Raw genomic sequence first — 12383 nt, 5'->3', positions numbered from 1 at the left:
ATCATAAATTATTTTCAATTAGCTGTTAAAAATTGATAGAACTTTATTTTTTTTTAAATTACAGACAAGCTTTTAGACAAAGAAATAATAAATAAGATATGATACCGATCAAGAATACTTTTTTTAACTGGCAGAGGTTTTTTGAATGTGGTAACTTTAATATCTTGAAGCTCTGGTTGCTCAGTCTCATTCAACTGTGACATTAATAAATCAAGTTTCACATTACACTCACAGATAAATTTCTGGTGAATAACTCGAATATCCATCTGTAACAAAACAAGAAAAATCTGTTTGAATATATATATAATAACACATGCAAACACACTCTTAAATAAGCATGCGTGTGTGTGTGTGTGTGTTTGTATTTATATATATATAGAGAGAGCTAAATTTTAATCAAAATATTAGGTAATATGATATAATGAAAGTTTCAACCTTTTTCATTTTAGGGGCAAGCAATAAATAAGAAACATTTATGAAATACTGAGATGCTTCATCTGCAATACTTTGGTATGGAGATTCTAGTATTAACTGCAACAAATATGAAAGACCAATCAGATCTTGCTTTTCTACCAAAATTGATGGACCATTCTTTAGTAACTTACGTTCATCATTGTTAACATCCTCAAAGTATGCTTTGAAGCAACTGAAGCCTGTATTAAAACAATATTAGCTACATTTATCTATATATATATGTACACACACAGATATATATATATATATATATATATATATATATATATATATATATATATATATATGTATGTACATATATATATATATATATATATATATATATATATATATATATATATATATATATATATATATATATATATATATATATATATATATATATATATATATATATATATATAGACTGTTTTCGACAGTGTCGACTGTATTTGGGTTCTGCCTAAATTTGGAAATTGAGGACTTTTTTATTTTGGCTTATTTAAATTATCTTTTAATATTGTTTATGTAAATATATGTTTTGAAAATATTTTTGTAAAAAAAAGCATTTAACCGGTACACAGTGGGTCAAGGTGTCCCAAAATTAAAAATTTTTTTTTTGTTCAACGTAGGTTTAATGGTAATAGTTGTTTTCCATACTTATCAAGCTTTAAAAAAAAGATATTTTTTAGTCACTAGCTTTTATATAAAATTTTATGTGGCCTGTTGAAGTTAATTTTTTTTGCCAGATTTGTAAGTTTTAAAATAAAAATTAATAAAATATATGTGTTGCTACACAGAAACTGTCAACTATTTTTTAATTAAAATTATTTGCGCTATAATTTTTTTATATATTGATAGATTGATACTCTTTAAAACAAAATAACTTCCCTGCAAATTTTTTGCTTGTAAGTAAGAAATTTTATTTAATTTTTAAGATGATGCGTTTTTACAGGTTTTTTTAGTATAAATTTTTGCTTACTTTATTTAATTAAAAAAACCTCCAATATCATCCAGTCTAAAAATGCATTAAAATCTTTACTAAGTATATATATTATAATTTAAAGTTAGCTTCAACAAAGTACCACCTTGCCCACAAATTTACTTTTAGATAGCAGGTTATAACTAAAATTTTGCCCGCGACAAACAAATCACGAGTTTTTTTAATTAGTTAATTTTTAATTAATCACTTGGCTTTTAAATTAAAAATAAAACACATCATCTTTAAACTTTTAGGCATAAATATACTGTGATTTAAATGATTTCTAATGAATGTATTTTAGAATTTATAGATTAAAATGAAATACATTGATATATATACCTACATGCTAGAAAATAAATTAAAAATCTCTGACAATGGTGTTTTAAAGGATGTTATCAATGGTATGAATCTGGTAAGCCCTAACCCTAAGCTGGAAACATTGCTAATTCATATAAGAAAGAGATGGCAGGACTTAAAAGGTAACTGTATTTGTTTCGAAAAAAAGCATAAAGAGTGGCTACAGACAAAGATTGATGTTTTTACTGATATTCCTGTGAAACAAGATACACATCGCAGGCCTTCAATTGAGAATTTTGATAAAGGTTCACTTCGAACAAAGTACAGGCGTACCAACTCTCTACAACATGGACATTCATCGAATGAACTACTTTTTGCAGCAAAAGTTTCTCTTAAAAAAGAAAATAAACTTGATGAGGTAAATGCAGTAAAGAGAATTTTTGACAATAGTAACAAAATATCTCAACAACTCTCTGGCAATGAAGCTCTAGCTTTACTTTTAGATACAAATATGACCAAAGATGGATATCAACTACATCGAAATGCTGCTTTGAGAAAAAACTGTGAACTTTATCCTTCATATCACATAATAAAGGCAGCAAAATTATCTTGCTATCCAAATGAAATAGAGATAGATGATTTTTTTGCTAAAATCTCAATGCAGAGCTAAAATCTCAATGCAAATCTCAATGGTCGACCACACTGCACAAAGACTATGTCAAGTACAGAATGAAGTTATTGAAACAGTTGCTGGTGATACAACTATATTTGCTACTTTAAGACACAAAGCAGGATTTGATGGCTCAACAGGACAAAGTGTCTATAAGCAAACAGTGTCTAAAGATGGTATCCATAATTTACAAATAGAAGAGTTATTGTTTTTAACTTGCATAGTACCACTTGACTTGAGCTCATTTGCTGGTGGAAAAAAGACAACTTTGTGGCGAAACCTAAAACCATCATCAACTCTGTATTGTCGCCCTTTTCAGTTTGAAAAAGAGTCTAAAGATATTATAATCTCTGAAGAAGCTCAACTAAAAGAAGAAATAAGGAATTTAGATTGTACAAAATTATATTAAACAATGAAAAAGTACTTCAAGTAAAGCATGTGATTGAAATAACAATGATTGATGGAAAAGTACACACAGCTTTATCTGAGGCCACTAACTCAAGTCAGTGTTGCTCTATCTGTGGATGCTCACCAAAAGAGATGAACAATATATTATGCCAGCATAGTAAGAAATTACCAGGCAAAAGGCTTGCAGTATAGTTTATATACACTGCATTGCTGGATTCGATATTTTGAATGTTCTCTGCATATTGGTTACAAGTTGCCTATCAAAAAGTGGCAAGCAAGAACAGCAGAAGACAAAGCACAAGTTGGTGAAACAAAGTCTCACATCCAACAAGCTTTTTTTCAACAGATGGGCCTTGTTTTGATCAACCAAAGTCTGGAGGATCTGGTACATCTAATGATGGCAACACTTCACAACGAGCATTTACTGATGCCATTTCTTTTGCAAATATAACAGGTGTCAATAAGGAACTAATTTTAAAATTGCACATTATTTTGTCAAGCATATCAAGTGGCTATGAAATAAATACTGAAAAGTTTACCATGATGTGTACAGAAACTGCAAAGTTGTTTGTGAAACTGTACCCATGGTACTACATGCCACAAAGCCTCCACAAACTGCTGATCCACAGCCCAGCCATCATTAATAGAATCTCACTGGCAATTGGAATGATGAGTGAAGAAGCACAGGAGGCAACAAATAAACTTTTCAAACGGTTTCGTGAACGTCATGCTCAAAAAGCTTCAAGATGTATGGCAAATGAGGACATTTTGAAAAGATTTCTATGCTTATCTGATCCTGTCATAGCATCTTTAAGGCAAACCTGCACTTCAAAAAAGAAAGACTTTCCTGTTGAGGTTTTGGAGTTATTATTATCAGGAGATAACATTGTAAATTTGTAAATACTTCATTTAAATATATGCAGACATAGATGGTTGCCTTAAAGTTGTAAATTGTGTTTGAATGAGTTGATAAGACATGAAAGTATTTTTTTCATAAGATTGCGTACCTATTAAAAAGTAAAATGTAATTTTTTAATGTTTATTCTGTGGATTGTGTTTGAATTGAGTTGATAAGATGTGAAAAAATGCATTTTTTTATTTTTTTTGCTGTATTTATAATTAATAAGAAAAAAAAAATTAATAAAATCATTTTTTTAATCACAAATATGTTTAGAAGCTCTAAGTATGTTATTTATATCAAATTTAATAATATTTAATAAAAAAAACAATTTTGGCACAAAAATGGGCATTCTGACCCACTGTGCGCTACTGTGAATTTTTTTTTTAATAAAAAACTTTAATCTGATTTTAAAAATTTAAATTTAGTTTTGAAGGAATGTAAAATAGTAAGACGCAGAATTTAAAATTTAGTTTCAAAGGAATGTAAAATAGTTTTGCAATATTTATTAAAAATTTTTTTTTTTATTATCTGCTAACTAATTCATTAGTTAGCAGATGATAAAAAAACATGGAGTACAAGATCACAACTCTCTACTCAATTTCTATAAACTCTTTGATAGCAAGTTAACAGAAAAATGTTGAGAGATCTTTGGTGGTACTAACAGATGGTCACTCTTCAAGGCTCGACGTGAGTGTCCTTCATTATTGCTGTGAAAAACAAATTTGTCTGTTTGTTGGTTTGCCAGACACAACAGGTGTAACACAAATGTTGGATAAAGTAAATCATAGTTTATACCATCATTACCGCCATCATTATCATCATTATTGTAAATCAAAATTATTCTATAGTATGATGATAACTGATCGTTCTTAGTTCTAGAAATATTAGGAGAGATATTGTCATCATGGACAACAAAAGAATCTTTAATCAAAGCAGCATAAGTGGTTGGTATTGCAGATTTAGGTCTAAATGTTAACTAGATGCAAAATGATAAATAGGAACGAGCAGTGAGATGTATAGCAACTATTCAGTCTTCTCAGACCCCAAAACGATGCTCTTTAAAAAAAGTCTCAATTGCTTCATCTCCCTCACGGTGTTAGAATAGGTTCTCATGATTATTACAAAAAAAACAACTTGTAAATGCATATAGAGTTATCCATGATCTTACTGAATCTCCATTATCTATTGAAGATGTTCCAGATTTGCTACCTTATTCTAAGGTGACTCTAAAAGACACTTCTAAAAAAACCATTAAAAGTAACTCAATAACATGGATCAATGGAGGGGGAAAAGGTCTTAACAGTAATTGAAAAAGAAAATAAGAAAAAGCAAAAAGAAGCAGACAAAAAAACTTTTGCAATAATAAAAGAAGAATTCATGAAATTGAAAAGATCAATGTAAAGGAAGGTGTTGTATTTTTAGCAACAAGCAGTCTCCTATTTGTAATGATATTTTAAAGTCAGTTTGTAGCAAGTAATCCTGCAAAATCAACTGTATTAAACCAAAAATGATTGAAGCCTCTGAATTGATCATCAATATCAACAACATTTTCATATTTCTTTTCTGATTAAAATTGTGTTTTATTTTGTTAATTTGAAATTTACTTGTTATTTGTTCATTAATTCATAAAAATAAATTTGACAATGAAGATAGTATTGTAGAGGTTTTAAAAAACCAATGTGCACCTTAAAATGTAGGTCTAGTGTTTTTGATCATAACTAGAACAGCAATAGGATTTAAATTGTAACTGAAGTCCTTCTACAACTGATTATTACCATATATAGTCTTTATAACTTTATTTTTTGTTTTAAATGTGAACTTTTTGTTTTAAATGAAAATGTGTTCCAAATATACAAAAAAACAAATACAGAATACTGTCAGTTGTAAGTGTGTATTTGACATTGAATGGATGTTTTAAACTATACTCTCTTATGCCTTGGTAACTTCCTGGCATAATATAAACCTTATTCCAATTGATTTGTAAATATAAGAGAATAAAATTCAATTACCAGCATTTTAAGATACACATATGTTTTAAGGTACAAATACCTGTAGTATTTAACCTTTATTTTTTGAACTTTTCATACAATATATACAAACAGAAAATAAAGTTGAACACACAGTTATGTTAATAAAATACGTCATTTTTTTGAGCTATTTCATATTTTTGAGTTATTTTTAAGTTAAAGCATTTAATTTTTTTTGAATTTAAGCAGCCCGGTTTTAATCATATATACTAAAACATTACAATTGATAATGAAATATTTAAATTTATATTTTAGAATTTATTTAACTTTATGTTAGATGGTTTATAAATTTCAACAAATATTTTAGACTTTAAAACCTTTGTTAAGTTTATTTTTACAAAAATTTTGACATATTAGTTATTTTAATGCTAATAGACCAGTACTTAGAAACCACTAGTTTTCGCGCTAAATTTTTTTGCTATTAAAGTTGTTTATATAATTAGTCATAAAAAACATTTGAAAAGTTTAAAATTTATTTAAATAAATAAAATTACCTATAATATTCTTTGATAATTTAAATAAAATCAGTGTTTCACAGGAAGACATGCGATCGCACGTCATTATATGACCAGGCAAATCACATTTTGCTTTGACGATTTGACCGCAGCTATTTCAAAAAACATTTCAAAAATGCTGAATTATACCTTAAGTGAAATAAATTACATCGAAACTTATTAACAAACTTTTTCATATTAGCGAAACGCTTTTAAATTAAGTAACAATTTACTAATAATGATTTTTTTAAAAGTATTATTGACAGTTGTATATAATTTTTTAAATTTTTATTATATAAATTATTATATAATATAGTATGCATTTATATTATATAAGCTATTATATAATATAGTATTATAGATATAGTATGTATTTTTTATAACAAACACTTAAAAATAAAAAAATATTTTATTCTTATAAACAATGATTTTCTAAGACAACGAAAGTCTCTTTAATGAATTGTAATATAAGAATCATTGAAGTTAATACATTTAAAAAGATAAAAAAAATTTTGTTGAAAATAAAAGACAAATGTTTTTGCAAGCCGTTACAATTAAATAAGTTTGATCTCTAATGCTTTTATATTATTGAAACGCTTTTTAATAAAGTAACAAAACACTTCTAATGAATTTTTATATTAAGTATTAATAAACTGTTTTTTTTTTTTTTTTTTTATAAATATGTATTTTTTAAGATAAATATTAATATGTTGAAACAAATTTAATTAAAAAAAACAAAGTACAAATGTTAAAACAAGAAATGAAATAGTTTTTTAATGCGTAATTATTTATTAGTTTACATTTACACGGAAACTGATATTTTTAAATTAGTAAAAAAACACTATAATTCAAATTAAGCGTGAGTATTTTTTAAACAATCATTAAAAGTAAATTGTTCTTTTTATTTTAAGGGTTTCCGATAATGCTATATAAACATTAATGAAGATAAAAAATTATTCCGAACATAATTAAAAACATGATTTAAATAAACTAAGCATTTTAGTTTGTTGAGTTTTGTTTTAGTTGGTTGTTTTTTATTTATTTTTTATTTCCTTAAGATTTTGTTTTCTTTTTTAAAGTAAATTTTAGATAAGTTTGAGTAGATTTTTTTAGCGTATTTTTAAATTTTGAAAACTTGTTAAAAGTCGTGATCAAATTGTCAAAATAAAGTATTTTTTGTGTGGTCATATAATTGTGTGTGATCGCAGGTCTTCCTGTGAAATACTGAAAATATACACTTTATATTATGTTTTAACAAAACTAGCAAAGTTCTTTCATAAGATTCTCACAACTATTATGTTTTAAATATTATTTGTATAACAGATGTTAGTTCAATAAAACAAATACAGGTTAAATATATTTATTTTTATATGCTGAAATTAAAAAAAAAAAAGAAATGAGGTAAATAAAAGCTCATTACTACTTTAATCAACTTTAAATACTAGCTGTAGTCAATGTAGATACTTTGAGAGGTTTGACACTAAGACATCTCTCACAAGATAAGTGCTACATCATTATAGAACATGAGGCTGAAGTAATTACAAAGTAATGACCGTTCAAGACCTACTTTTTGCATCACAATAATATATATACATAAGAGATTCTTTGTTGCATCAAGAGATTCTTTGTTACTTATGCCTAAAAACTGGTCATACGCCCATCAAACTATGATTTTATATTCTTAATGTTTAATATTTTGTTAAATCAATTAACAAAACTTGCGTTGCACAATAAAATATGGTTGAAAAAAGTCAAAAAAAGTCAATAAAAGATGTAAATTTTGTTTCGGTTCTGAGATCTAAATCTTTTTACGTTGGTAAAAAAAGTTTCACTTTCTTTAAAACTGCAGAACCATTATTTTTTAAAACCATTATTCAAGTTGGTAGTTGAATGAAAGCAAAGAAGAGAATTTAAGAGCAAGCAAATAACAAGACTTAAAAAATTGTAAACTGTATGTGTCAAAAAAACATAAAAAATGTGGAAATTTCAGGAAATTATAAATTGGAACATTCTGGAATTTCCAAAGCATTAATGTTGAAAATTTTTTTTACAAAATGAAAGAAGAGTTACGTAAAAAGATGAGATTTTGAAGAATGACAACTCATGCAATGTAGTTTTAAATTAACTTTTATCAATTACATACAATTAATACTTATGTTTATTAATTAATAAACATAAGTGTTAATTACATAAATTAATTACATACAATTAATACTTAAGTTTATTAATTAATAAAAATAAGTGTTAATTACATAAAGTATTTAATTAACGCACACAAAAATACTGTTAACAATACACACTCTCAATAAGTTACTTCTAAACAAAAACAATATATATTTATATATTAACTAAATGTAATTGCTATACAGAAAAATAAATGTTATTATTTCTAACAATATCAAATCACAATTACACTTTACATAATGTAGAAAGTATATAAAATCTGCTTATTTTAGGTAAAGATTTAATTATTTAAAATGTAGATGAAACACATACCCACTTCTTTAACTTTACTAATTTCAGTTGACAAAATTCTTGAAACAAAAAGTTCTTTCTTTCTTTCACTGGTTAAGTCAGATATACATGTTAAAAACCATTCAAAGCATGTCTAAAAAGTTTCAGATAACATCTCCAAATAACAAGTTTCAAAAAAAATGTCTAAATATCAGAAAATATGTCCTAAATATCAATTTTCAGATGTCTAAAATGCATGTCTAAAAAAAAACTTTAGCTGATATGAAAACAAAATATCTTACTTTTCCATTTCTTCTAACATAAACACTGTATTATTAAAATATATAACATATTGTAGTTATACTTTCCAGATAATTAATGGGCTAATGATATAATTAATAATAATTATGATAATTAAAACATAAAAAAGCGCTATTCTATTAAAATACAAAAAAATTAAAAAAAACCTCAAAATCACCAGCACAATTTTTTTCGTTGAGCATCAAGCAGTCCCATATATCTTTGCAATGACTCCATGAAAGATACAAATCACCATTTTTCAGTAAAAACTCTATTAATTTCAGATGAGTGATTACTGTTTCAGCATGTGTATATAAATTATTTATAACAGTATCTCCTGATAACATTCCCGCAGAAATAGAACTTGTTATTTGGATATGACAATTAACTAAGCTCTTTGTTATTAGTTTTAGTAAATCATATTGACTTTGAAGTTCTTCCAGTCGAGCCTACAAAAATAATCATAAAATAGTTTAGTAATTTTAATATTACATTTTTATTAAATAAAAAGTAGAAAGGATCACCCTTTCTAATTTTTTAAAATCGTTTATATTTTGTTTGTTTCAGCTGCTCTTTTAGCTTTAATTATGGTTTTTTTTTAGCATGGCTGCATCTATACCCCTATTTTTTTCTAAAAATTTAAAATAAGCTCAATATAAGCAATATAACTGCTAAAAACCAATATAAACTGCTAAAAAAAAAAAAAAAAATTAGGCTTAAAGAGTAGCTAAAATGGTGGCCTCATAGATTAGGCCATTAGGCCTAACTATTTTTTATGCACTTTTTTGCACTAAAAGAGTTATTCTAATACTTTATTATAAAATTGTTTATTACTACTTTTAAATTTATTTATTATAAAAAAAAAAAAAAAAAAAGTTTTAAGAAGTCCTAAATTAATATAATTCATTATACAATAAATGCTATTATTTCAAACCTTACTTATTTTATTATGTTGATCATTATTCTAGTGACATTTCTATGATGCTATTACCTATTTTTGTTCTTTTTTAGAAAATTTAGAAAAATAAATTATAACTTTGAGTCAACACTGACATTTTATTGTTTTTAAAGAATAAATTTTGTTATGAGGATTGGATTTCTTTTATTTGGTTTTTTTGTTCTTTATTCAATAAGTATTTGATTTAAATTAAATGATTATAATTTGATACTTTATTCGAGATATGTATCTTTATATATGAATAAATATACATGAATCTTCTTAAATTTCCTCATGTCATTTTTTGGTTTACGCAATTCAAGTTATATATGTTTATAGTTTGCATATATGTTTATACTGATTGAAGTTGAAAAGTTTTTGATATGTATGTGGTAATATGTGTTGTATACTTATTTTATTAATATGTTTTAATAGTATAAAATCTGATTTATCTAATGTGTATATAATTGTAATATGAGGCGTCATATATGTTATATAAAGTTAAATAAACATATTGTGTTTTATAGCTGTATTTATGTTTATATTATGTTGTTTCAATGTTTTCAAAGTGGTGTGACTTGGCAAATGTGTAAAGCAAGATTGGCCAACCATGCCAGTCAAGCAGTGTTACTGCTTTAGGTCTGGGTACTGTCTAGCCTTCATTATTAATTATTCTGGAAACACATAATAATGTTTTTTAATAATATTTTGCATAATGTTGTTACTTATGTTGCTAATGTTGTTTTATATTTGGCTTGTCTTTATATTGGTGTCTATTGTTAAAAATGATTAATAGGTAGTTTCATTATTGGAACTCACTGCTTTTAATCATTCACTAAAAGCCATTCAAGACAAATCATTTTGCCATATATACATTTTGTTTATATCAATTTGATTTTTTTTTAATTTGTTTATATCTCAATTTGACTTTTTAGTACCAACATAAAATTATTTTCTAAAAGCTAACATGAAATTGCTATATCTAACAACTACTACTCTGGTATTACAACAGGTTATCTTTTAGGTACATTAATTTCAATTGATATATGATGTTTTCTTTATATCTACTTATTTCATTTTTTCATTTCAGATTTATCATATAATGTATTTATGTGATATAAAAAAACAAATCATTGTAAATTTTTTTAAAATATCTACTAATATTAGTCCAGCCAACATTTTAAATTCCATGTGTCATTTTTGAGTAGTTTCTAGGCTTTTCTAAATGCATTTCTTATTATTTCACGTGGTTTTACAAGCAAGGTCTGCTAGCAAATTTGAGCTGAAAAATTATTCTTAAGGAAAACTGATGGTAATTTGTTGACACATGAGTTTATATACATAACTGTGCCTATAATTCAGTATATTTTATATTTCTCTGCATCTATATAAATATGCTCTATTAGAAAAATAACAAAGAATAGAAAAAATAAATTCCTTCTGGAAGTAGATTTTTTAAAATGATGATGTTTTCCATATTTCATTGTTTAAAGTCTTATGCTTCTTTTTAAAGGTACGTGAATATATATACATATATATATACATATATATATATACATATATATATATATATATATATATATATATATATATATATATATATATATATATATATATATATATATACATATATATATATACATATATATATATATATATATATATATATATATATATATATATATATATATATATATATATATATATAAATATATAAATATATAAATATATATATATATAATATATATATATATAAATATATATATATATAAATATATATATATATATATATATAAATATATATATATAGAGTAAGATATACTGACTGACATTGCTTCATTTTTTAAACAAGATTGTGCATTTATTATTTTTGTGCATAAAGGTAAAAATAATTTTGCACATTGAAGTCTAGATTCTTTGTTGACTTAAAAATAATTGATCTAAATAAATTTTTGATAAATGACTTATATATACAGCCCTTGGAATCAGGAAAAATTAGGTTAACTTGTTGGAGGTCGGCACCAGGTTGGCAAAAAAAAAAAATTTGAAACAAAGGTTTTACCATAAAAAACAGAAAAAGTTCAGTGATTTTTTGCGGTCCTTAAACTCTTAGGTTGGCATTCGGCAATGCCAAACTTAATTCTGAGGGCTGTTTATATAAACTTACAAAAAGATATCGATTTCAATAAATCTTTAGTTTTTATATAGTCTTTGATAAGAAAAAATCACAACTTGTAAGATTCTTTTATATTCATTTATTATTTAGTTGTAGCAATAGTAATACTACTGGTAATATGTTTAACAATAACAGCGAAACTATAATTTGAATAATAATTAGGAATAATGAATAATTTTAGGCTCGAAGATGTAATTAGTGTAAATGCTAATAGGCGACTTGAAAATTGTTGCTGTCAAATGAAAGAGATTGATTTAGGCAAGCTGAAATTAATTGTCCTTGAA

General features: G+C 25.2%; 1 protein-coding gene across 2 annotated transcripts in view; it reads right to left on the bottom strand.

Annotated features, from left to right (window-relative positions):
- LOC100210564 (ubiquitin carboxyl-terminal hydrolase 24) overlaps positions 1-12383 on the bottom strand; it is a 101465-nt gene that overhangs the window by 43700 nt on the left and 45382 nt on the right. For both annotated transcript variants that reach the window (XM_065801283.1, XM_065801284.1), the window contains exons 8-11: positions 9154-9435; positions 8729-8840; positions 436-653; positions 106-266 (exon numbers count right to left, since the gene is read on the bottom strand). In XM_065801283.1, coding sequence (XP_065657355.1) covers positions 106-266; positions 436-653; positions 8729-8840; positions 9154-9435 — 773 coding nt within the window. The remainder of the gene's footprint in view (positions 1-105; positions 267-435; positions 654-8728; positions 8841-9153; positions 9436-12383) is intronic.

This window comes from Hydra vulgaris, chromosome 07 (genome assembly GCF_038396675.1).
Source record: "Hydra vulgaris chromosome 07, alternate assembly HydraT2T_AEP".
NCBI classification, from domain to species: Eukaryota; Metazoa; Cnidaria; class Hydrozoa; order Anthoathecata; family Hydridae; genus Hydra; species Hydra vulgaris.
Note: the sequence above shows the minus strand (reverse complement) of the source record. Positions and strands in the feature narration are given on the sequence as shown.